This window comes from Triturus cristatus, chromosome 5_1, assembly GCF_964204655.1.
Source record: "Triturus cristatus chromosome 5_1, aTriCri1.1, whole genome shotgun sequence".
Taxonomy (NCBI): Eukaryota; Metazoa; Chordata; class Amphibia; order Caudata; family Salamandridae; genus Triturus; species Triturus cristatus.
In genome coordinates, this window is record NC_140587.1 from 11,501,737 (window position 1) to 11,528,669 (window position 26,933).

Below are 26,933 nucleotides of genomic sequence, written 5' to 3' on the forward strand. Positions count from 1 at the left end.
CTTGACCTTGTGCCTCATGGGAACAGTCCAGCCCGAACTGCCAAGCCAGGTCCTCCCTGGACTTGAACCAAGTATCCTAGGACCGGTTTCAGGGTTTCACCCCTTTTCAGCCAGGATAGCTTGATTCCAGTGGCATGGAGAGCACAGGACTCACGTCTGAGCATACCCGTCCCACTCGGGGTGACAAATTCAAAAACAACAGTTGATGGACAGAATGCAGAACAATGTCATACATTCACCCCAGTACAGAGATCTGGGCCTAAATCCGTTGTTTTTTTGCTCACCCTGCCTTTCCAGTTTGAACCCAGCCATATGCAAATCAGTCTTGACCTTGTGCCTCATGGGAACAGTCCAGCCCGATCTGCCAAGCCAGGTCCTCCCTGGACTGGAACCAAGCATACTAGGACTGGTTTCGGGGTTTCACCCCTCTTCAGCCAGGATAGCTTGATTCCAGTGGCATGGAGAACACGGGACTCACGTCTGAGCATACCCGTCCCACTCGGGGAGACAAATGCAAAAACAACAGTTGATGGACAGAATGCAGAACAATGTCATACATTCACCCCAGTACAGAGATCTGGGCCTAAATCCGTTGTTTTTTTGCTCACCCTGCCATTCCAGTTTGAACCCACCCATATGCAAATCAGTCTTGACCCTGTGCCTCATGGGAACAGGCCAGCCCGAACTGCCAAGCCAGGTCCTCCCTGCACTGGAACCAAGCATCCTATGACCGGTTTCGGGGTTTCACCCCTCTTCTGCCAGGATAGCTTGATTCCAGTGGCATGGAGAGCACGGGACTCACGTCTGAGCATACCCGTCCCACTCGGGGAGACAAATGCAAAAACAACAGTTGATGGACAGAATGCAGAACAATGTCATACATTCACCCCAGTACAGAGATCTGGGCCTAAATCCATCGTTTTTTTGCTCACCATGCCATTCCAGTTTGAACCCAGCCATATGCAAATCAGTCTTGACCCTGTGCCTCATGGGAACAGTTCAGCCCGAACTGCCAAACCAGGTCCTCCCTGGACTGGAACCAAGCATCCTAGGACTGGTTTCGGGGTTTCACCCCTCTTCAGCCAGGATAGCTTGATTACAGTGGCATGGAGAGCACGGGACTCACGTCTGAGCATACCCATCCCACTAGGGGTGAACAATGCAAAAACAACAGTTGATGGACAGAATGCAGAACAATGTCATACATTCACACCAGAACAGAGATCTGGGCCTAAATCCATTGTTTTTTTGCTCACCATGCCATTCCAGTTTGAACCCAGCCATATGCAAATCAGGCTTGACCCTGTGCCTCATGGGAACAGTCCAGCCCGAACTGCCAAGGCAGGTCCTCCCTAGACTGGAACCAAGCATCCTAGGACCGGTTTCAGGGTTTCACCCCTCTTAAGCCAGGATAGCTTGATTCCAGTGGCATGGAGAGCACGGGACTCACGTCTGAGCATACCCGTCCCACTCGGGGTGACAAATGCAAAAACAACAGTTGATGGACAGAATGCAGAACAATGTCATACATTCACCCCAGTACAGAGATCTGGACCTAATTCCATCGTTTTTTTGCTCACCATGCCATTCCGGTTTGAACCCAGCCATATGCAAATCAGTCTTGACCTTGTGCGTCATGGGAACAGTCCAACCCGAACTGCCAAGCCAGGTCCTCCCTGGACTGGAACCAAGTATCCTAGGACCGGTTTCAGGGTTTCACCCCTTTTCAGCCAGGATAGCTTGATTCCAGTGGCATGGAGAGCACGGGACTCACGTCTGAGCATACCCGTCCCACTCGGGGTGAAAAATTCAAAAACAACAGTTGATGGACAGAATGCAGAACAATGTCATACATTCACCCCAGTACAGAGATCTGGGCCTAAATCCGTTGTTTTTTTGCTCACCCTGCCATTCCAGTTTGAACCCAGCCATATGCAAATCAGTCTTGACCCTGTGCCTCATGGGAACAGTCCAGCCCGAACTGCCAAGCCACGTCCTCCCTGCACTGGAACCAAGCATCCTATGACCGGTTTAGGGTTTCACCCCTCTTCAGCCAGGATAGCTTGATTCCAGTGGCATGGAGAGAAAGGGACTCACGTCTGAGCATACCCGTCCAACTTTGGGAGACAAATGCTGAAAAAAAGCAGTTGAAGGACAGAATGCAGAACAATGTCGTACATTCACCCCAGTACAGAGATCTGGGCCTAAATCCATTGTTTTTTTGCTCACCATGCCATTCCACTTTGAACCCAGCCATATGCAAATCAGTCTTGACCCTGTGCCTCATGGGAACAGTCCAGCCCGAACTGCCAAGGCAGGTCCTCCCTAGACAGGAACCAAGCATCCTAGGACCGGTTGCAGGGTCTCACCCCTCTTTAGCCAGGATAGCTTGATTCCAGTGGCATGGAGAGCACGGGACTCACGTCTGAGCATACCCATCCCACTCGGGGTGACAAATGCAAAAACAACAGTTGATGGACAGAATGCAGAACAATGTCATACATTAAACCCAGCACAGAGATCTGGGCCTAAATCCATCATTTTTTTGCTCACCATGCCATTCCAGTTTGAACCCAGCCATATGCAAATCAGTCTTGACCCTGTGCCTCATGGGAACAGTCCAGCCCGAACTGCCAAGCCAGGTCCTCCCTGGACTGGAACCAAGCATCCTAGGACTGGTTTCGGGGTTTCACCCCTCTTCAGCCAGGATAGCTTGATTCCAGTGGCATGGAGAGCACGGGACTCACGTCTGAGCATACCCGTCCCACTCGGGGAGACAAATGCAAAAACAACAGTTGATTGACAGAATGCAGAACAATGTCATACATTCACCCCAGTACAGAGATCTGGGCCTAAATCCATCATTTTTTTGCTCACCATGCCATTCCAGTTTGAACCCAGCCATATGCAAATCAGTCTTGACCCTGCGCCTCATTGGAACTGTTCAGCCCGAACTGCCAACCAGGTCCTCCCTGGACTGGAACCAAGCATCCTAGGACTGGTTTCGGGGTTTCACCCCTCTTCAGCCAGGATAGCTTGATTACAGTGGCATGGAGAGCACGGGACTCACGTCTGAGCATACCCATCCCACGAGGGCTGACAAATGCAAAAACAACAGTTGATGGACAGAATGCAGAACAATGTCATACATTCACCCCAGTACAGAGATCTGGGCCTAAATCCATCGTTTTTTTGCTCACCATGCCATTCCAGTTTGAACCCAGCCATATGCAAATCAGTCTTGACCCTATGCCTCATGGGAACAGTCCAGCCCGTTCCTCCCTGGACTGGAACCGAGCATCCTAGGACCGGTTTCAGGGTTTCACCCCTCTTCAGCCAGGATAGCTTGATTCCAGTGGCATGGAGAGCACGGGACTCACGTCTGAGCATACCCGTCCCACTCGGGGTGACAAATTCAAAAACAACAGTTGATGGACAGAATGCAGAACAATGTCATACATTCACCCCAGTACAGAGATCCTGGCCTAAATCCATCGTTTTTTTGCTCACCATGCCATTCCAGTTTGAACCACGCCATATGCAAATCAGTCTTGAACCTGTGCCTCATGGGAACAGTCCAGCCCGAACTGCCAAGCCAGGTCCTCCCTGGACTGGAACCAAGTATCCTAGGACCGGTTTTGGGGTTTCACCCCTCTTCAGCCAGGATAGCTTGATTCCAGTGGCATGGAGAGCACGGGATTCACGTCTGAGCATACCCATCCCACTCGGGGTGACAAATGCAAAAACAACAGTTTATGCACAGAATGCAGAACAATGTCATACATTCAACCCAGTCCAGAGATCTGGGCCTAAATCCATCGTTTTTTTGCTCATCATGCCATTCCAGTTTAAACCCAGCCATATGCAAATCAGTCTTGACCCTGTGCCTCATGGGAACAGTCCAGCCCGAACTTCCAAGCCAGGTCCTCCCTGGACTTGAACCAATCATCCTAGGACCGGTTTCGGGGTTTCACCCCTCTTCAGCCAGGATAGCTTGATTCCAGTGGCATGGAGAGCACGGGACTCACGTCTGAGCATACCCGTCCCACTCGGGGTGACAAATGCAAAAACAACAGTTGATGGACAGAATGCAGAACAATGTCATACATTCACCCCAGTACAGAGATCTGGACCTAATTCCATAGTTTTTTTGCTCACCATGCCATTCCAGTTTGAACCCAGCCATATGCAAATCAGTCTTGACCTTGTGCCTCATGGGAACAGTCCAGCCCGAACTGCCAAGCCAGGTCCTCCCTGGACTGGAACCAAGTATCCTAGGACCGGTTTCAGGGTTTCACCCCTTTTCAGCCAGGATAGCTTGATTCCAGTGGCATGGAGAGCACAGGACTCACGTCTGAGCATACCCGTCCCACTCGGGGTGACAAATTCAAAAACAACAGTTGATGGACAGAATGCAGAACAATGTCATACATTCACCCCAGTACAGAGATCTGGGCCTAATTCCGTTGTTTTTTTGCTCACCCTGCCATTCCAGTTTGAACCCAGCCATATGCAAATCAGTCTTGACCTTGTGCCTCATGGGAACAGTCCAGCCCGAACTGCCAAGCCAGGTCCTCCCTGGACTGGAACCAAGCATACTAGGACTGGTTTCGGGGTTTCACCCCTCTTCAGCCAGGATAGCTTGATTCCAGTGGCATGGAGAACACGGGACTCACGTCTGAGCATACCCGTCCCACTCAGGGAGACAAATGCAAAAACAACAGTTGATGGACAGAATGCAGAACAATGTCATACATTCACCCCAGTACAGAGATCTGGGCCTAAATCCGTTGTTTTTTTGCTCACCCTGCCATTCCAGTTTGAACCCACCCATATGCAAATCAGTCTTGACCCTGTGCCTCATGGGAACAGGCCAGCCCGAACTGCCAAGCCAGGTCCTCCCTGCACTGGAACCAAGCATCCTATGACCGGTTTCGGGGTTTCACCCCTCTTCTGCCAGGATAGCTTGATTCCAGTGGCATGGAGAGCACGGGACTCACGTCTGAGCATACCCGTCCCACTCGGGGAGACAAATGCAAAAACAACAGTTGATGGACAGAATGCAGAACAATGTCATACGTTCACCCCAGTACAGAGATCTGGGCCTAAATCCATCGTTTTTTTGCTCACCATGCCATTCCAGTTTGAACCCAGCCATATGCAAATCAGTCTTGACCCTGTGCCTCATGGGAACAGTTCAGCCCGAACTGCCAAACCAGGTCCTCCCTGGACTGGAACCAAGCATCCTAGGACTGGTTTCGGGGTTTCACCCCTCTTCAGCCAGGATAGCTTGATTACAGTGGCATGGAGAGCACGGGACTCACGTCTGAGCATACCCATCCCACTAGGGGTGAACAATGCAAAAACAACAGTTGATGGACAGAATGCAGAACAATGTCATACATTCACACCAGAACAGAGATCTGGGCCTAAATCCATTGTTTTTTTGCTCACCATGCCATTCCAGTTTGAACCCAGCCATATGCAAATCAGGCTTGACCCTGTGCCTCATGGGAACAGTCCAGCCCGAACTGCCAAGGCAGGTCCTCCCTAGACTGGAACCAAGCATCCTAGGACCGGTTTCAGGGTTTCACCCCTCCTAAGCCAGGATAGCTTGATTGCAGTGGCATGGAGAGCACGGGACTCACGTCTGAGCATTCCCGTCCCACTCGGGGAGAACAATGCAAAAACAAGAGTTGATGGACAGAATGCAGAACAATGTCATACATTCACCCCAGTACAGAGATCTGAGCCTAAATCCATCGTTTTTTTGCTCACCATGCCATTCTAGTTTGAACCCAGCCATATGCAAATCAGTCATGACCCTGTGCCTCATGGGAACAGTCCAGCCCAAACTGCCAAGCCAGGTCTTCCCTGGACTGGAACCAAGCATCCTAGGACCGGTTTCGGGGTTTCACCCCTCTTCAGGCAGGATAGCTTGATTCCAGTGGCATAGAGAGCACGGGACTCACGTCTGAGCATACCCGTCCCACACGGGGGGACAAATGCAAAAACAACAGTTGATGGACAGAATACAGAACAATGTCATACATTCATCCCAGTATTGAGATCTGGGCCTAAATCCATCGTTTTTTTGCTCACCATGCCATTCCAGTTTGAACCCAGCCTTATTCAAATTAGTCTTGACCCTGTGCCTCATGGGAACAGCCCAGCCCGAACTGCAAAGCCAGGTCCTCCCTGGACTGGAACCAAGCATCCTAAAACTGGTTTCGGGGTTTCACCCCTCTTCAGCCAGGATAGCTTGATTCCAGTGGCATGGAGAGCATGGGACTCACGTCTGAGCATACCCATCCCACTCGGGGTGACAAATGCAAAAACAATAGTTGATGGACAGAATACAGAACAATGTCATACATTCACCCCAGTACAGAGATCTGGGCCTAAATCCATTGTTTTTTGCTCACCATGCCATTCCAGTTTGAACCCAGCCATATGCAAATCAGTCTTGACCCTGTGCCTCATGGGAACAGTCCAGCCCAAACTGCCAAGCCAGGTCTTCCCTGGACTGGAACCAAGCATCCTAGGACCGGTTTCGGGGTTTCACCCCTCTTCAGGCAGGATAGCTTGATTCCAGTGGCATAGAGAGCACGGGACTCACGTCTGAGCATACCCGTCCCACACGGGGGGACAAATGCAAAAACAACAGTTGATGGACAGAATACAGAACAATGTCATACATTCATCCCAGTATTGAGATCTGGGCCTAAATCCATCGTTTTTTTGCTCACCATGCCATTCCAGTTTGAACCCAGCCTTATTCAAATTAGTCTTGACCCTGTGCCTCATGGGAACAGCCCAGCCCGAACTGCAAAGCCAGGTCCTCCCTGGACTGGAACCAAGCATCCTAAAACTGGTTTCGGGGTTTCACCCCTCTTCAGCCAGGATAGCTTGATTCCAGTGGCATGGAGAGCATGGGACTCACGTCTGAGCATACCCATCCCACTCGGGGTGACAAATGCAAAAACAATAGTTGATGGACAGAATACAGAACAATGTCATACATTCACCCCAGTACAGAGATCTGGGCCTAAATCCATTGTTTTTTGCTCACCATGCCATTCCAGTTTGAACCCAGCCATATGCAAATCAGTCTTGACCCTGTGCCTCATGGGAACAGTCCAGCCTGAACTGCCAAGCCAGGTCCTCCCTGGCCTGGAACAAAGCATCCTAGGACCGGTTTCGGGGTTTCACCCCTCTTCAGTCAGGATTGCTTGATTCCAGTGGCATGTAGAGCACGGTACTCACATCTGAGCATACCCGTCCCACTCGGGGGACAAATGCAAAAACAACAGTTGATGGACAGAATGCAGAACAATGTCATACAGTCACCCCAGTGCAGAGATCTGGGCTAAATCCATCGTTTTTTTGCTCACCATGCCATTCCAGTTTGAACCAAGCCATATGCAAATCAGTCTTGACCCTGTGCCTCATGGGAACAGTCCAGCCTGAACTGCAAAGCCAGGTCCTCCCTGGCCTGGAACCAAGCATCCTAGGACCAGTTTCGGGGTTTCACCCCTATTCAGCCAGGATTGCTTGATTCCAGTGGCATGGAGAGCACGGGACTCACGTCTGAGCATACCCGTCCCACCCGGGTGACAAATGCAAAAACAACAGTTGATGGACAGAATGCAGAACAATGTCATACATTCACCCCAGCACATTGATCTGGGACCTAAATCCATCGTCCAGGGAGGACCTGACTTGGCAGTTCGGGCTGGACTGCTCCCATGAGGCACATTGTCAAGACTGATTTGCATATGGCAAGGTCTAAACTGGGGTGGTATGGGGAGCAAACGAATGATGGTTTTAACCCAGATCTCTTGACTGGGGGAGAATATTTTGATTTGTTCTGCATTCCGTCCATCAATTGTGTGTCTTTTGCTTTCTCGCCCTAAGTGTGCCGGGTATGCCTAGACGTAGGTCCCGGGCTCACTGTGCCACTGGAATCAAGCTATCCTGGCTGAAGAGGGGTGAAACCCCGAAACCAGTCCCAGGATGCTTGTTTCCGGTCCAGGGAGGACCTGGCTTGGTAGTTCGGGCTGAACTGTTCCCATGAGGCACAGGGTCAAGACTGATTTGCATATGACCAGGTCTAAACTGGGGTGGCATGGTGAGCAAAAGAATGATGGATTGAACCCAGATCTCTTGACTGGGGGTGAATGTTTTGATTTGTTCTGCATTCCGTCCATCAATTGTGTGTCTTTTGCAAAGTGAATCAACAGCATACATTGTTTTTCGACCTTGAACACGCTGTGCAGACAAGGAGCACAGTGTACAGCTAAGGGGCCGATTCCGATCCGGGTCAGAAGGGCACCGAACGTGATCCGGCCGGAAAAACTACGAGCCGTATGCGTGTTTTCTGCCCGACTCGTACAGCTGTACGAGCGAGCAAGTACGATGCGAGCTACATGAAATTCACCGACCAAGTCGTTTCTGAGTCCGAACCTCTCTGTCAGTCTCGGTCGTAAGCTAACCGTGTCGTGCAATGGATGCGATTCACGACCGAGCCACTACGATACACACGTCGGACAGCCTGTGCGACCTGGAGTGTCCGGCTCGCAAATTGTCCAGGTGGTTGCCTTTGGTTGTCCAGGTCGGACCCCCTGTCACCCGCAGCCCTACGGCTCGGACACAGGGGGAGACCCATGGGTCTCCCCAACACAGGCATGTACGGTGTGGATGGCACAGACGCGTACCCACTGTAGGGGGCGCCCTTGTGCGCGACGTACCCATTCAGTCAATGGGAGCCCATGTACTCGTTGTACAACCGGCTCCCATTGACTTCTATTTGAGTCCGACCGAACCGAATCTGGCAGAATACGGCCGCATCATACTCGCTCGGTCAGACTGCAGGATTTCCGCTCGGTTGGAAAACACTCCGGATCCGGCTCAGTCGGAGTGCTTTCCGACCCGGATCGGAATCGGCCCCTAAATGTGTGAAAAGCAGACAGTTCTCATGCAAGAATGCACCAGCAGTCTAGCCATGAGAATAAAGCCATGTAACACGTGCAAAAGCGGCAAGATGGCTGCCAAGCATATACTAACTAATGCTAACTTAGCAATGTCTGCAGATAATGCCATGACCTCACTACAAGGTAGCTAGATTTTGAGGTTGCAGAGCATTGATAGGGTGGGCGGGGAAGCGGGGTGTGAGGAAGGGATATCCACTACTAAGCAGACCGCTTCCAAGCCACCCCAAACTCAACCCTTCCTACAGCTGCCTAATGCCCGAGCTCATCAACCCCTCAGCTTCCAAAAGCCTCCTGCTACCACAAGCAGCCACAATCCAGAAGCAGGCCAGTACAGGCCACCCAGCCAAAAAGCGAGCCGTGCTGCAATAGCCAGAGAACCACTTACCCCTTCACGAACCTCAGGAGATTTGCATGGCCAGCAAAAATCTTCTGGGAATGCTGCAAGTGCCACACCACGCTGCAGCCTGAGCTCTTCTTGGGCTGAATGAAAGCGGGCCACAGGTCCTTTGTGGTGGACTTGTGACAGTGATTTGGCAGCAATGAGATGGGCAACCAATACCTCTCTATGCTCTTTTTGTAGCCAGGCCATTGTCCAATTTTCTAAGTAATTGTTTCTTGTACCAAGGAAGTAGTGCAGGAGGTTTATAATTCTTTATAATATAGCTTGAATTATTAACATAGACCCTAAGTGCCCAGAGAGTAGGGTGCGTGGCTCTATTACCATGTAATGGTATAAAGTGTGTTTTACATGTCCTGGTAGTGGAAGATCTCCAAAGTCAATTTTCGGTCCTGGAAGGCTGGTAATCCTGTTGGCTAACAATGGAACATGTTTATTAAATCTATTAAAACGTAACTTCAATATAGGACTAGCCAGAAAGGTGGTTCAAGGTGTCAAGTAAAAGTTTGATTGAATCCGACATATAGCCTAAGTTTGATTTCTAGTTTCCTAAACGCACCACAGATAGCCCTTTCTGATTAGACCAGCTAATGTCAGATTTGGGCTGCCTCGCCTGCCCTGTAATTAGGTGTGAAGGGGTTCTCGTGTACTTAGAGCACAGGGCAATCTGCAGGGAGGAGAATTCCTCTCCTATTGCAATATGACTGGAGGAAGGTAGCCAGTGGGCTAATTACACTTCAAAGGCAGGAAGCCTTGCAGGACCAGATATCACTGAGCCCAGCCACGCCCTTCTGCTTTGCCGGCTAGCCAGTCTGCCTTACTTACATGAGGTTAAGGGTTCTGACAGGAGTGTGTAGACCCCAATTCGCCACACTTCAGAAGTGGGCTAAGGAGCTCTGCTCAGAGAGAAAACAGTCTGCTCATGTTGGATTTAGGAAAATAGTGCACTCTGGAATAGTTTGTTGCCACACTTCCCAGGATTAGTCACCATGTGGATTGGGTGCTGAAGGTAGCAGTTGCCCCATTGGCTAGTGGGTTCTCTCCTTCAGCAGGCTTATGCCAGGGATAACATTGGCCACCCTACACTGTTAAGCTAGTTCACTGCTGGAATCGTGGAAGACAAAAGAAGGACTGCACTTGCGGAACAGCTGGCTGCTTAAAGAGAGGCTGGTGCAAGGACGGCACAGAGCACTGGATCTGCTTTTCAGGATGTGGAGAGAGACCCCAAGGGTTGAATCAACTCCCACTGTTGCCAAAGGACTATATAGTGAGTCTAAGGGCTCGATCCCTGGTAAGCCACAGGACTAGAAAATGCTTAAAGAGACTGATTTTTATGTGGCCAAATGTCCCCCATCCAGAATCGCCATCGCTGGTGTATGCTGGGAGATCAAGTCCTGACCCTCTAATAGGTGGCGGTCTATTGTAGGTTGATTATTTGAAAATCCAGTGGCTTTACAGGAGGCTCTGGTGTGGAGTGGAGTTATTCTATGCTTTAGGAGCAATATAAGAGAACACCCATCCTCCTGATCTGGCTCTGTGTAGGCTGGTGATGTGTATGAATAGGAGTCCTGCTGTCTGGATGGTTGATGGAAGGAGATGTGCCTGTTGAGGTAGATGAGGTCTAAGTTGTTTAGTGCCTTGAAGGTGTGCTTGAGGAGTTTGAAATAGGTGTGTTAGTGTATCGGGAGCCAGTTGAGCTTCCTGAAGTACGATGTGGAGGGAGTTCTGTGTGGGAGGTAGAGGATGAATCTGGCTCTCAATTTCTGGATGGTTAGTACTACTGGTTGGTGATCCTGGTCCAGTTTGCCAGTGGACATTCTTCTTGTGTTGACTGGGAGCCATTTAAAGAACGTTCTCATAATGTTCAGGGTGTGGAAGCAGGCGTCAGTGATGGCGTTGACTTCTACAGTTATGTGCAATTTGCTGTTGATGATTGTTCCAGAGTCCTTGACACGGGCACTGGATATGTGTCTGAGTATGGCCGTCCACCTGTTGGAGGCCCATGGTGATGTGTTCTTGCTGAAAATCACTTCTTCTGTCTTGTCAGCGCTGAGCTTGACACAGTTAGCAAATCTGATCATACGGGCAGCGAGCGGGTTCTTGTGCTGCAGGTCTTGTCCGCGAGGGAGAGTATGAGCTCTGTGTCATCTGCATAGGAGAGGATGGTGATGTCATGAGCATGGATGACGTTGGTAAGAAGAATCAATATTGCATTGAAGAGGGTGGTGCTGAGCAATGAACCTTGAGGCACTCTGCAGATAAGTTTGCGGGTTTCTGACGAATAGGGTTCTAGATTGACTGCTTGTTTTCTATTTGTTCCTAAGGAGCGGCGTGCGGTTCTTTGGATGCCGATCTTGTGCAGGAGCCTGATGTGGACTGGATGTGAGACCTTGTCAAATTCTGCAGAGATGTCCAGGAGAATGAGGGCTGCATTGTCTCCTCTATTAAGCATCAGGTGGATGGCGTCCGTGGTGGCGATGAGTGCTATTTCTGTCCTGGTGCTGGGCCTGAATCTAGACTCCGTGGCATCAAGGAGCCGGTGGTTGATCAGGCGATTGGAGAGGCATCACATGATTTGTTTCTCTAATTCCTTTTCTGGGTATGGTAGGAGGGAGATGGGTCTGTGTTGGCAACGGTGCTTGTGTTGCAGTTACTCTCCCACTTTTTGCCCCCTTTTAGCTACTAGATGTTGATTTTTGACTCTGACAGTGTCCCGGGGCCCGCTAACCAGACCTCGGTGCCAGCGCTCCTTCCCTAAAACAAGGTAAAGTCTAATTGTGCTACAATTGGAAAAGGACGCTAGCAGCCCTGTAAGTCCCTAGAAAATGGTACTCCAGGTACCTAGGGCAGTGGTACCTACGGGCCTCAGCATATATTATTTCACCCTAAGGGCCACACATACAAATTCCACAGAGACAGCCATTGCAGGCTGCGTGACGTGGTGCAAACCATGAGGGAAAAGCTGACATGACACATAGAAATGTGTCACGCCAAAGTCAGAGTATCTAATATATGTAAGTCTCCCCTACAGCAGGACTTTGAGCCCTCAGGCAGGGTGCATCATATTATATGTGAGGACATACATGCATGAGCAGATATGCCCTTGTGATGTCTTGTTCTATTACTAGATATTGCAATTTATGTGGAAAGATCATTTTAAAAGCATGTGTTGGTCACTGGTAAAAACAAGTTCCCCAGTTACAGGATGGATGGGATGTTTGACATCCAAAATCCCATATTAATATATCCACACTGATGTGAGCGTTGGATTTATTAAACATGCTCCCAGAGGGCACCTTATTTATTTATTTATTTGAGGTTTTATAGAGCACGAACGTGACCCGTTAGGGTATCAGAGCACCTTACAGGGATAAACATGTTACATACAGGCTAGGCATAGGCAAAATACAAGGAATGTGGGTTAGGGTATTGAACACAATAGGACAAAAGCAGAGATATAGCTAATAATCAGTGCAGTACCAAAATCAGCGAGCGACATGTCAACGATAAAAAGGGAAAACCAGCAATTCTATACGAGGGGTCAAATGATAACAAGAGGCAGAGAGAACCGGTGGAACATTTGAAGGAGTGAGAAAGCCATGAAAAATGGTGGTATGCGGGACAAAAGAGGAACTTGCTCATTAGGAAGGTTTTAGCTTCCTCTTTGAAGATTGACAGAGAAGGTATTCTTCTGATGGAGGATGGTAGCGAGTTCCAGAATTTCCCAGATACCACAATTTTCTGGACAAGGTATGCCGGGGAGTTTGTGTACAGGGCTTTGTGTGTGATGCAGGCCAGCTTGAGTTGGATTCTGGCTTCAAGAGGAAGTCAGTTCAAGGCCTTCAGATGTGTTGAAATGTGGTCACATTTTTTTGAGCCGGATAAGAGTCTAGCAGTTGCGTTGAGGCAAGCTTTTAGAGGGGCCATGGAAGTCTTTGGCAGGCCAGATAGGGTAGAGCAGCTATATTCAATTCTGGAGCTAACTAACACCTGACCTTTTAGGTCAGCAGTTTCAAGGAAGGGTTTTAGTTTTCTCAAGTAGCTCAGATGGAACAAAGCAGTTTTGGCCATCAAGTTGATGTGTTCACGCATATTCAGGTTGCTGTCCAAGGATATACTGAGAGATTTGGTAGAATCCACTATGGTCGGTGTGTAGTTGAGTGCTGTGATCGAGTTAATCCATTCCAGGATGTCGTTGGAGTTATTAGGGGGGAGATGAGCAGGAACTCTGTTTTTTGGGCATTCAGTTTGAGCTGGTTATTGGTGAGCCATAGAACAGTCAGTTTCAGAGCATCATTTAGATGGGTAATCTCCACAAGAGAAGAGATTTTTAGGTATATCGGAGTATCATCGGCGTACACATGGAAGGAGATGTTAGCCGTGCGAAGAATTTCAGCTAATGGTTCAAGGTAGAGATTGAAGAGGATAGGGGACAGAGTAGAGCCTTGAGGGACACCAATTGATATCGGGGAAGGAGCAGATAGGTTGCTGTTGACTCAGAATCTCTGGGTGCGGTTCTAGAGGAAGGAACCCAACCATTTGATGACGTTACCTCCTAGACCCATCCTGTGTTCGAGGCATTCAAGATGTTACTCGTGGTTGACTGTGTCGAATGCCGAGGAAAGATCCAGAAGGATCAAGAGACAGGTTTTGCCTTGGTCAAGGGCTTGGAGAGCATCATCTACGATGTGAAGAATAGTAGTTTCAGTGCTGTGCCCAGGCCTGAACCCCGATTGGCAATCGTTGAGCAATTTGAAATTAGCGATACGTTGGCTTGGTTGCAGCTGCGCACATTTCTCCAGCACTTTTGCAAGAAGAGGAATATTTGAAATTGGTCTGAAACTGTCTGGAATTGCGGGATTCAGAGTGGGTTTTTTTTTAGGAAGGGGATGACTTGCCCGGTTTTCAGGGTGCCAGGCATGGACCCTTGAAGAAGGGAAATGTTGATAATTGTAGTCCAAATAGGAGCGATGAGTAGGGAGGTCGCTGTCAAGCAGTTGGCGGGGAGAGGGTTGTTGAAGGGGGTATTTGGCTTTAGGGAGGATAGCATTTTCGAGATGGAATGGTCATCATATAGTTCGAAGTTGGACCGGTGAGCTTTGTTTTTGGGTGTTGCCTTGGGGGGGGGGAAGAAGAGAAAAGAGACCCGGTAAGAGGACGAGGGAAGTTTGAGGTGGAATATGAAAGGTTTTTAATGCCAAATTCCAGTGTTGGAAGAAGCATGTGAAATTCCCCAACAAGGAGTTCGAGAGTAGAAGTGATCCTTGCGCTTTGGTGGAATTATTCCTATGATATATTGTCAGAAAGTAATATCTTTAGTCTTGATAAAGATGGTTTAATTCAAGATAATACCATCGAAACGCGTCGACGCACTAGCATCAGATATCGATTGTTCCCTGTATATCAGGTTCCAGCCCCAACGCTGCTCTGCACGGATATGGTTTCTCTATGACAAAGTGCAGTGTCTTTGAATACTCTCATTTTTATTGTTTTTACAATTTAATTGGTTTGTTTGTCAATTTATGTTGTGAATTTTTTTATTTTGAAAATCATGAATTATGCATGATTAATTGTTCTTCTGTTTTTAATTTGCTACATTTTATTTTATATGTTTTTAATAAATTGATATATAATATCTTCAATACTATTTATGTGTTGGCACATTGCTTTTTCAGTTGTAACTGTTTCCCCCGTGGTTGAATCTATTTATGTATTTTATTTATAATTAAATTTATAAGGCGCACAGCTACCTTAACAGGGTTTCCCGGCGCGAGGATGTCTAGAGTCTAGACTAGGTAACTAAGCCAATTACTGGTTAAAGAGCCAGGTCGTAAGATCGCGTCGAAACCTTAGATAGGAGGATTCGTGTTTCATGTGGTTGGGAAGAGAGTTCCAGAGTCTGGGTCCAAGATATGAGAACAAGCGTCCGCCCATTCTAGCCAGTTTAAATCTAGGAAGTGCCAAGTTACCTAGACCGGAGGAGCGTGGTTGAATCTGTGTGACAGAGATGCTTGAATGAATATGAGTTCTCTCAGTATTGGTCAACCAAAGGACATATTGCTGTTTTTGCACTATATAGAGAGCCAGCGTCCTACTATGTGTAGTTAAAGCGCGGGGCTGAGTCACTGGTTGATTTCTCGAGCAGGGGCATGATGGTGACATGTCTCCAGGTGTTCAGGAATGTGGATAGTCAGTGGAGGTGCGGACGATGAGTTAGTGCTTCTCAGATCGGTAGGAGTCCTTTGGTGAAGTTGTGCTGGGGCAAAGGTCAGATGAAGCATCCAGGTGGGTGGTCTTCATGTCAGCAGCAACACTTATAGTTGTGACAGCAGAGCACAAGGTCAGGATTCGTTCATCACATGTGATAGGAAGTTGATTTGAGACTGTAACGGGCTCCAGTTGAGGGTCAAAGTTGCTGTATGTGGAGGTGATTTTGTTACGGCTGATTTAGCAACACACATGTATTTGCACATGACGCAGCCTAGGAAAGTTCAAATGCTGGTTGTAAAATTCTCATTCTGAGTCACACCGTCTGCAAATCTGTTCACCAGAATGTCCCTGGAGTGTGCTGAATTCTCTTCAGTTGTGGCAACAGTGGCTAAGTACGAGAGTTTATCAGGAGGGGGTATGGCTGGTAAACAGAAAACCATTCGCATGCCATTCTAAACATGATAGTGTATGTATGTGGGGCATTAGATGTAAGAGCGTGCATAGGCCACATTTTAAAACAGGCAGCTGTATAAATTGAATGCACCCTAATTATCCAAATAAGTATTAATAGCTCCAATTGGTTTATGTTTTGAAATGTGTCCCTTTATGCTTTCCGTTAGGTTAAAGATTGGGTTCCGCGTTTTTTAACATTGTTTTGGACAAAATCTCTTGATCTCTGTGACCCTTTAAACTTAATTTGGAGCCTGCATGTCTGTCTCTTCTGACCTGAGCATTTTCCTCTTTGCAGGTGGCTTCAAGTACGGCTCATGCGGGGGCGGAGAGGAGCTGCGGGTGGTTCTTGTTGGAAGCTCCGGAGCCGGGAAAAGCGCCACCGGGAACTCCATCCTCGGGGAGGAGAGGTTTGAGTCCAGGGCATCCCCGAAGTCAGTGACCCTGCAGTGTGAGCAGGGGGTCTGTGACCGGGACGGGAGGCGCCTGGTGGTCGTGGACACCCCGGGCTTCTTTAACAGGAATGCACCGAGGGAGGTAGTGCAGCGTGAGCTCAGCCGGTGTGCGGACCTCTGCGCCCCGGGGCCCCACGCCATCCTCCTGGTGCTCCAGGTCGGGCGCTTCAGCCAGGAGGAGGCGGAGGCCGTGGACACCATCCAGAGGGCGTTCGGAAATGAGGCGCACAAGAACATGGCCTTCGTGTTCACCCGGAAGGATGACCTGGGAGACATGTCAATCGCAGAGTTTGTTTCTAATTCTGACCCTAAACTCAGGGAGCTGATGGCCAAGTGCGGGGGTCGTTACTGCGCCTTTAACAACAGGGCGACCGGCGCCCAGAACGACCGACAGGTGGCGCAGCTGATGCACATGATAGATAACATAGGGCAGCATCTTTCAATTGTGAGTGCACCTCCACAAACCCCAGCTGTAGTGGCATTTGTAAAGACTCTCTGTAACCTGGGCACGGCGGTGGGAGCCGGGCTGGGGCTGGTACTTGGAGTGGCAGTGGCTGTGGGTGCAGGGACACCCTATGCGTTCATGGTGGCCGTCATGCCGGTAGGGTTAGGTATTGTAGGGGGGCTTGCCTATCAATTGTACAAAAGACCCTGAATGACTTCAACTCCAATGTCTCAATTATCACATGTACCTGTTGTGTTCAAATAATTATTCCAAGGGCCACACTTACCATTGGCCCGCAATATCCATTAAATAAGGAGCAGTTGGCAACGTGGAAGGTTCAAACGTTTATTAATCACCATAGATCTCTATATAGAGGAGCCTCGTCGATCCTCACCCATCAGGTGCGCCGAGGAAGACTGCTGGCTCCTTGACAGTAACACACTTTTATACATTATCAGCACAGCATACAAAACCTTACATGTGGAAAAGTACCAGTTAGTCCTGGCGCTCCTAATGAGCTCATGCCTATTTCTAGTTTCGGTTACACATACAAAGGGTTACTATCTTTACAGAGAAGGTCGGAAGGGTGACTCCCTTCTCGTCCCAGGTCTAGAGGAATTCGCTTGATACTCCCTTTTGGGGGACCTTGCTTCTCAGCAACTCTGGCTGTCTCCTAATAATTACCGTGAAAAGAAAAGGCAGATGGTGCGTAAAAGGGCCACGTGACTCCTAAGCGAAAGAGCCGCAATCCAAGATGGAGGCGGTTTGGTTCTCGGCCCTTTTGTCATGCTAAACGTAACGGGGATTTCGATCCTTTGAATGCACCATGGCTAAGCATACCATCATTAGATATACTGCGCTAATCATACCATAATGACTTGAATACCTCAGAACGGCCCTTTTAGCGCAGCATAGCTAATAACGAAGTCAGTCTTCGAAAATACCCTCATCGATCTGCATTAAGTCATGCATCTCCTTCTGAGTCCGCTGAGCATCTATCCTGGTTTGGTTGGACGTGGGCTTAGGGATGGATCGGCGAACCTGAGCAGCACAATATGCACAACAGGCCGGCCCGCATTGGAGGCAAATGCAACAGGTGAAAAGGAATCCTACCACTCCCAAGAGAATCATAAATAACTTCCATCCCCAGGTGGTCACCAAACCCCAGAACCACCCGGACAAGGACCAAGTACCAGTTTCGGTGTGAATTTCAGAGGCCAGTCGATGCAGTTTCTGGATAGCTAGATGGACGGAAGGGGCGGAGTCAGGTATATATACACAACAGGAACTGCCGATGACTCTACAAGCTCCTCCACGATCAGCTAGGATAACATCTAAAACAAGACGATTTTGAAGGGTCACGAGCCGGGTCGCCTGGAGCTCTACCGTAATATTAGTTAATATCCCTGCAGTAGTATTAACCACCCCTTCCACCACTCTGGATAACCTCCTAACTTCCTTACTATTGAGTTGAGGATGGGTCCCCATATGGGCAACGCCCCTTTTATAATATCGACGAAGTGTTGAGCTGGAGTGTCCGTCTGGTCGGTGGCATCATTACCGGCGACTTCAGCTTTTAGGCTCCGCCGATTTAAGGAATGAGACTTATGATAATCAGAAGGGGCTATGTACACTGGTGGGTAAAGGAAAGATAAGTAACACCTACCCATCCACCCTCTGGGTAGCCAGGTGTATGCATTTTCACCGCACACAAAATAAACATTGGGAGGGGTGAGTGTAGGGGGGCTACTGAATGTCCTCAGTCTATAAGTGTAATTACATCTACTATATCCTACGAACAAATGCCCCATCCCCTGCACGCAGAAAGAGGAAGATGTATTCAACACCGGGACCGGAATTATTTTTTCATCTGAGACATTTCGCTCTTGGAAGTATTTGAAATACTCAGTAAAGTTAAAGGTCATGAAATCCAGTACTTCATCCCTCAACCAGGTATCATTTTCATGATCAGTATATACATTCATGCAGGCGGTGGGGTCGAGGGTACCATCCGTTCCCTCAGCATTAGGGGTAAAACCTTGGTGTGTCTCTATATATGCTAAAATCAAGGCGTAATCTTTCTCTGAGAATCGACGTTCATCTATAGCGTAGTGTTCGTACAACATGGATAACATTTTAAACCAAGCTTCGCAACTACCTAAGTAAGATAAAGGCACTGATATAAACAAATCTTGCTTATGCATCACTGACGGGAGAAGCCCACAGACCCAACAATCGGTAACGTTTGTGGAGCTATGAGTCTGGTGCAGCATTTCAATAAAAGCATTATGTACATATGTCTGTCGGTGTCTTTCTTTATGAGGGGAAAAGGTCTGGAAATGATGTTCCTTAGGGGCAGGAGTAGACATTATCAGGGTGTGTACAGGATGACGAAACTCTAAATATATGAACAAACCTAAACATAGTACAAATGATACCATCAGTATAGAAATGAAAACAATTTTAACACGCAAGCTCCATGAGGAGAACATTGGCAAATGCGGAGGAAGAGCACGGGGTACTATGGGACGCCCGTCTTCAGGGACAAAACGAGCAAAAGGGTACATTTCCTCACTAAAAGTCCAATATAATCTCAGGAAAGGGGGGTCTACAAGCAGTCCGACCTGCCGGAGGGTGCTTCTTTCCTGTGTCCGTTATAGAGCCTCACAGGCAGACTCCTATTGTTCAGAAAAAAACAAAAAGGTAAAAACTTCTCACGTTGGAGTCACACTTGACGCAACTCGTGTTGAAAAGAGGCCTCCACCTGGGCCCCTCCGTTCGTCTGATCAATGTCTCTATCTTCGTGCTCTCAACGAGTTCAGTCCAGTGTTCCAACAATCCTCAGGTCTCTGCGGCGGCCTCCAGCTGCACCTGCCGGGGCTAGACCTGGGATTTGTCTATTTCCGGGGCCGCAGGTGATATCGATCCCGACCAGGGGTTTCAGGATTCGTAAACAAGGTGGGCACAGTGGGGTCAGATGAGGAGCTGGGCACCCAACCAGATGCTTCACTTTGGACGATTGGGTGACGACAGAAAGGGTTTTCAACGCTCACAGCACTCTCCCCTTGCCCGTCAACCTTTCGGCGGGTGTCCGGGGAAAGTGACTCTTCTGTGCTGGGTTCACCTTGAGTTGGCTGACCTTCCTCCTGGTCAAGTTGCTCCCTTGGCAATGGGAGGGGAACTCGCTTAAGATGGGAGATATGGATCCAATGCTGCTTCCCTTCGACTTTTACCGCTGTTCGCGTGGCCAGGAGCACCTGGTACGGCCGGGACCAGCGCGGATTCAAACTCGATTTCCGTTGGTAGTTTCGGACCAGGACCCACTGTCCTGGTTCTACGCCGTGTCCAAGACCCTCCGGCAGGGGCTGCAGTGCGGCAGATATCTGTTGATGAATGGAACGAAGATCTTTAGTCAAAGCATACAAGTAGTCAGTCAACATAGGATGTTCAATGTCCCTGAAAGATTTGGGCCGGGGTACTCCCCATACGTTGGCAGGTCTGCCAAAAATTACTTCATAAGGGGAGATACCGCTCCGTGAATGGGGAGTAGTTCTTACAGACAACAGGGCCAGGGGCAGGAGATCGGGCCATTTCAATCCCGTCGTGTCCTGAAGCTTAGCCAATCGTAATTTCAAAATTCCATTATATTTCTCAACCAGACCTGCTGACTGGGGATGTCGAGCTGCATGAAATTTCTGCCGGATGGACAGGCCCTTGCATACATACTTAACTAGGTTAGCATTAAAATGGGTCCCATTGTCACTCCAAATCACCCGTGGCAACCCATATCGAGGAAAGAATTCTTTCACCAGGGCTTTCGCCGTTGCCAAAGCAGTGTTTTCCTTCGTGGGATACGCCTCTACCCATCTGCTAAAGGTACAAATCACCACTAGCACGTATTTCAGATTGTTAACTCGCTCTAGCTGTATGTAATCCATTTGGAGTACTTCGAAAGGCAGAGTGGGTGGTGCAAAACTACCTGCTAGGACGGGGATACTGACCCCAGGATTATGCTGGAGACAAATTATACAATGCTGGACCAAGTTCCTAGCTGTCTTAGGGATATTGACATTTTACCAGACAGAATCCAATATGGCACAGATGGCCTGAACTCCTACGTGCGAAGGTCCGTGTGCCATAGTTACCACCGCATTTACAAAGGCGTTCGGCAGTAGCCATCTACACCTCTCTGACAGATCGGTCCAACACCCATTCTCATCAAGCCTCCCCACTTGCTCTTGCCAGTATGTCAGCTCTTCCGGGGTCACCTCTTTCTACAGCTCTTTCACACTATCTATGGTGTTATTAAAAACCTCTGCTTCTATCATTCTTGTCACTACAAGCATGGAAGTCGTGTCAGACTGGGCCGTTTCCTTGGCGATCTGGTCTGCAAAGAAATTCCCCCTCCCCACATCATCAGTTATAACTTTGTGTGCACTGCATTTGACTATAGCCAGGGCCTTGGGCAATGTTAATGCGGCTAGTAACCGTTCAACTATTGGCCCATTCTTTATTCTCTCACCATGGGATGTCAAGAATCCTCTTTCCGCCCATAACCTCCCGAAGCTGTGCGCTACACCGAACGCGTACTGGCTGTCGGTGTAGACATTCAGCCTGATGCCTTTCCCTAACTCGCAGGCCCTGAATAATGCAATCAATTCGGCTGCCTGGGCCGACCGGTATGGTATCTTCGCCGCCTCAACTACCGTTTGTAGAGTAGTGATCGCATAAGCCGCAGCTGTCGTACCATCCGGTAATCTGAAGCATGACCCATCTACATACAATTCCCCTTGGGCATCAGATAGTGGGGTGTCAGTTAGATCTATCCGGCCCTTGGTTTCTTCTTCAGTTCGAAAGATACAATCATGTACGTCTTGTCCACCGCCTCCCGAAGGGAGGGGTAACAACGTGGCAGGATTCAAATTAACACATCTCTTGATCGTTATGTGAGGTGCAAACAGGGTCAATTCGTACCCTGTGAGACGTGCACTAGTTAAGTGCTGCGTCTGTGTCCTGTTTAATAATACGTCCACAGCATGAGGCACCATCACTGTCAGGTCCGTATTCAGGACTAGCCCTTCCGATTGTCTGATTGCTATGGCAACTGCCGCTACAGCCCTCAGACAACTGGGAAGTGCTCTGGCGACATTGTCCAAAACCGCCGAGAAGTATGCACAAGGCCTTTGCTTACCACCAAAGTCTTGTGTCAACACTGAAAGAGAACAACCGTCCACCTCATGCACGTAGAGCACAAAAGGTTTCCGGTAGTCAGGGGTGCCAAGCACAGGAGCAGAGCAAAGAGCAGTTTTCAAAGTGGAAAAAGCATTCTGGCATTCATCAGTCCACAGTAAAGGTTCATGCACATCCTTCGTAGTTAGATACAGGAAAGGTTTAGTCAAGAGAGAATAGTTCGCAATCCATTGGCGACAGTAGGAGGTTATGCCAAGCAAAGCGCGGACATCACGTTGCGTGCGAGGGACAGGCATGTTAGTTATGGTTGCGATGCGCTCAGAAGTCAACCGTCTTCCCTCCTTCGACAGGAGATGACCGAGATAGGTCACCTCCGGTCGACAATATTGAAATTTAGAGAGCGACACTTTGTTACCGTGAGTGGCCAGATGTCGTAGCAGGGTAACCGTGGCATCGCGGCAACCCTGTTCTGTGTCAGAAGCCACAAGGAGGTCGTCAACATACTGCAATAGGACATTACCTGGGGGCAATTGCAAAGAGTCCAATACCCTCTTCAGGGCTTGGCTATAAATGCTAGGACTTTCGGTGTACCCCTGGGGGGCACGACAGAATCTAAAGCTGCGGCCTCCCAATGAGAAACCGAACAAATGTCTACTATCTGGATGAATGGGAATACTAAAGAACGCATTCTTTAAATTAATCACCGAAAAAAATGTGGCAGTGGGAGGAATCATTGTTAAAATAGAATTAATGTCCGGTACCACAGGATACTGGGGTACCACAATCTTATTGACTTCTCGTAGGTCAATCACAAATCGATAGGTATCAGCATAATCAGGGGACTGGGGTACAGGGGCTCGTTTAAGAATCGGGAGAATCGGGCTGTTTCAGATATTTGACGCCGTTTCTTCCACCACCCCTGTTTTAATCAGATCGGAAATAATGGTCAGTAAGGCACGTTCACCTTCGGGGGCTATTTTGTATTGTGGGATCCTTGGCAATTTAGCATTCTGTTTTAAAGTGATGGACACTGGGGGAATTTGTAGGTACCCCACGTCAGTGTCCCCCAGGGCCCAAAGATCCCTTGGGAGTGTTGCAAGCTCAGGGGGTAAGGAGTCCGTCTTTGAAAAACATTGGATGGAGGGGATGGAGGGATTCCTAATGGTCAGGTAAACTCCATCGGGGGAGCAAAAGATGCGTGTATGTAATCTTTTTAATATATCCATACCCAGGAGATTTTCCCCACACTGGGAGGTGAGGAGGAAAGAAGATTCAATCGTTACTGGTCCCACAGTAAGGGGAAGTGGCTTCGAAATGGGGCTTACCACCGGAGTTCCAGAGAACCCCACGGACACATTAGTCTGGCCAGACAGAGCAGCCCCCGGGACCAAGGCACGTGAAACAGAACTGTTCATAGCCCCTGTGTCAACCAAAAACTTACCTGATGCCTCCAGCAATTGTGCATGGACATAAGGTCCGGCCTGATCTATCGGGATTGACACATGCCCCTCACTCTGCCCTTGGCTATCCTATGCTTGAGTGTACCCAATGTCTCCATCTGTCACACGTCCGTCATGGTAGTATTGTTTACCCTGACTCTGATCGAAATAATTCTGACTGTTCTCACCTCGTACCGCCTGTTCTTGCCTCGTGTATCCACCTCGATGTCCACTTACTCTACCCCTTCCACGTCCCCTAGAAGCAGCGTTCTGCTCATGCAATAACAGGCATTGAGCTCTCCAATGCCCCTCCTCCTTGCAGAAAGCACATTGATTTATGCCGAGATCCGTTCGCACAGTCGTGTGCATGGGCCCCGCCCCTCTCGGAACGAAATTCTGCAACCCTCTCCCCCTTCCTCTACCCCTCTCCACTTGCTGTAACAATACTCGTGTCTTCAAATCCTTCGACTTTCTTTCAGTCTTATCCTTGCTCTCATTTTCCCGATGCTCATAATACTGAGCCATGCTTAATATCGTGGAAGGCGTGGTGGTCGTCCAGGTACTCTCGGCTGCTTGCAGCCGAGCCAATACCTCGGGTAGCAAATTTGTTACAAATCTATTAACAAATAAACGCACACCCCCCTCTGTAGCCAGGTCCTGTCCGCTGAAATCAATGAATACTCCCTCAAACCTTGTGAAGAAATCCGATACACTCTCATCCTTCTTTTGCTTGCAGGCCGTCAGCTTATCCCAATCTACCTTTCTGGGCGGGATTAATGAATGCATATATGTTATTATTCTCTCAGGTAGAGCCAATATCTCAGGTCGGGGCTTGTTCCCCGGTTTGCGATCTCTATCCCAGTTTCTCAGTTGATCCCATGTCCCACCAAATTCCGTGACATGGTCCTGGTCATGTACCTGGCGCCAAATATCCACCGGTACTAGTAGGGCGAAGAATAATTCAATATCCGCCAACGTCATCACTGCTGACGAGGCGGCTTCAGTCAGTTCTTTGTAATATGCAGTGGGGTTTTTTCTAGGGTCGGGCAACTGGCTTTTCAAGGATAATACCTCACTCCGCTTCCAAGGGGTATAGACCCATTGTTCCTGGAACCGGGCGTCTATTCCCGGACGGGTAACAACACCGTGGTCATCCACCACCGCGGCAACTTCCGGATGGAAGATATGGTGTACTTCCCGCATAGGGAACTGGGAGGATCCGGCGGGAATGGCGGACTGCAGACGAGTTCTATAAGAAACCAAAGTCTGCACCTTCCCATACACCTTTTCAGGCGTCAATTGGGATTTGTGAATCTGATCAAGAATATCATACAATATGGCCGGAGCTCTCCCTCCCTGGTGTACCTGTTCCCACACAGAGATGAGACGGTTGGCCATATGTTCCAGGGCATGCTGTTGCATTACTGGTTCGTAGTCCCTCATGGTACTCCAGATATCAGCAAGAGTATAAATAGGATGTCGCATCCACTGGGACGCTTGTGTGGCAATAGCTGCCCTTTCTTCCGTTCCCAGGGCAGAACGAGTGAACAACTTCCTACCCTCCGTTAGACTGGTCGGATGTACCGGAGTAGTCACAGCTGCTACTGGTGTTGTACTAGCGGAGGAGGAGGGTAGAACAGAAGGGGAAGACATTGACCCCGTCGGCAGCTGAGGAGTCCCAGCTGCAGCTGCCGTCAATAAATTAGGTAGCAGGGCTATAACGTCGGACACAGATGTCGACAACCGGGAGAGGTTTGGCAGGGAGGGAGGGGTAGTAGTGGCCGGGGGAGCCGAAGCCGAGGCCCCCAGGGACATATCTGGGGCCGGGGCTGAGGCCCTTGACACCTCTGGGTATAGTCTCTGGGGCACATAAGGGGGCGGTGGCCTGGTGTCCAACAAATCCTCTATTTCATCTTCCGCATTCGGGCGGGTCACATAGCTTTTATCAACTTTTAGTCTAAAATCGCGATTCATGCAATCCAATCCTTTCTCTACTCTTTCTCGGTCGTAGGCCATAGCCTTCTGAGTAACATTCTGTCCTGCCTTAGCTCTAGCTATTTCTCTTCCCTTATTCACCGCTGTTTGGCCTCCTTCTGCCATGCAATTAGAGCATCGAACATGGCTTGCCTACTTCGCCTAGAAAACAATTGTTCCTGTAGGAACGCAATTTTCTTTTCATCAAACGAACCAGTCTTGGGCCACCGTAATTCTTCATTACCCTTAGTATACTTATGCCACAGAGTGCAGAACAATAAAGGAGAGATTCCATGCTTGACATACATAAAATGGCTCGGACTGCCTTCCGGTGGGGCGGGTTGGCTCTCAGCTAACCTGGAGTCACTTGTGCGGCAGCAGCAGCCAAAACAATTCAATTTACTGAAACAGGACATTTTGGTTAGTTTTCAGACATGTACACATAGAACAACAATCAGACACAACATACAATCAATATCAGAGAACCAAGCCCGTCGACTCTGGTTCACAGTCCAGACTCCAAACTGCACGCGGTGATTCCGGTCACCCTCCTGGCTCACCACTAAGACCAACCCCCCCCCAACAAGGACTTGCCCCGTCGGGAGTATGGCCTGTGGCTACCCAGTCCAGGTCACAGGTCCTTCCACGTGCAATCCGTCTATATTCCTCCGGCGCGCTATTTCTAATCAAACCAATACCATCGGTACGTACTTCGAGTCAAATCACTGTAATGCGAACTTAATCAAACAAGACACCACTCTCCGGTGCGTGTCTTCGAATCAACGAACCGCTGTCCAGCGCGAACTTCAAACAAATGTAACCAGTGTTCAAATCAAAACAAATGCATCGTTCTTAACGAATGCTCTTAAACTGATCAAATAACACACCGTCCTCGACGCGTGCTTCAACAAAACATAATGCACCGTTTACAACGCGCGCGTCAAATCAAATCAAATCAATCTATACTCACCGGGTGCACCCAGATACGAATGTTCATTCTCCGCTGCCAACTCCTCCTGACCAACTTAGTCCATTTTCTGGGTTAAGCCCGTAGGACCCCGGTGAAGGGTGGCTAGCAGCAGGGGACGTACCGAAAAGTCGCGCAGGGTGGGAGAAATCCTCAGGCTCCTTCTCCCGTCGACCGGTCAGGACGCCCCCAATCCCACCACCCGAATACGGGGGGGGTTGACCCTGTCACGGGGTCCCTTCGTGGTCGCCAACTGTTGTGTTCAAATAATTATTCCAAGGGCCACACTTACCATTGGCCCGCAATATCCATTAAATAAGGAGCAGTTGGCAACGTGGAAGGTTCAAACGTTTATTAATCACCATAGATCTCTATATAGAGGAGCCTCGTCGATCCTCACCCATCAGGTGCGC

General features: G+C 49.1%; 1 protein-coding gene across 1 annotated transcript in view; it reads left to right on the forward strand.

Annotated features, from left to right (window-relative positions):
* LOC146829954 (GTPase IMAP family member 4-like) overlaps positions 1-19,245 on the forward strand; it is a 214,127-nt gene extending 194,882 nt beyond the window's left edge. The window contains exon 4 of the mRNA XM_085603992.1: positions 16,349-19,245. Within this exon, the coding sequence (XP_085460118.1) occupies positions 16,349-17,160 (812 nt within the window). The 3' untranslated portion in view covers positions 17,161-19,245. The remainder of the gene's footprint in view (positions 1-16,348) is intronic.
* The last annotated feature ends 7,688 nt before the right edge of the window (positions 19,246-26,933 follow it).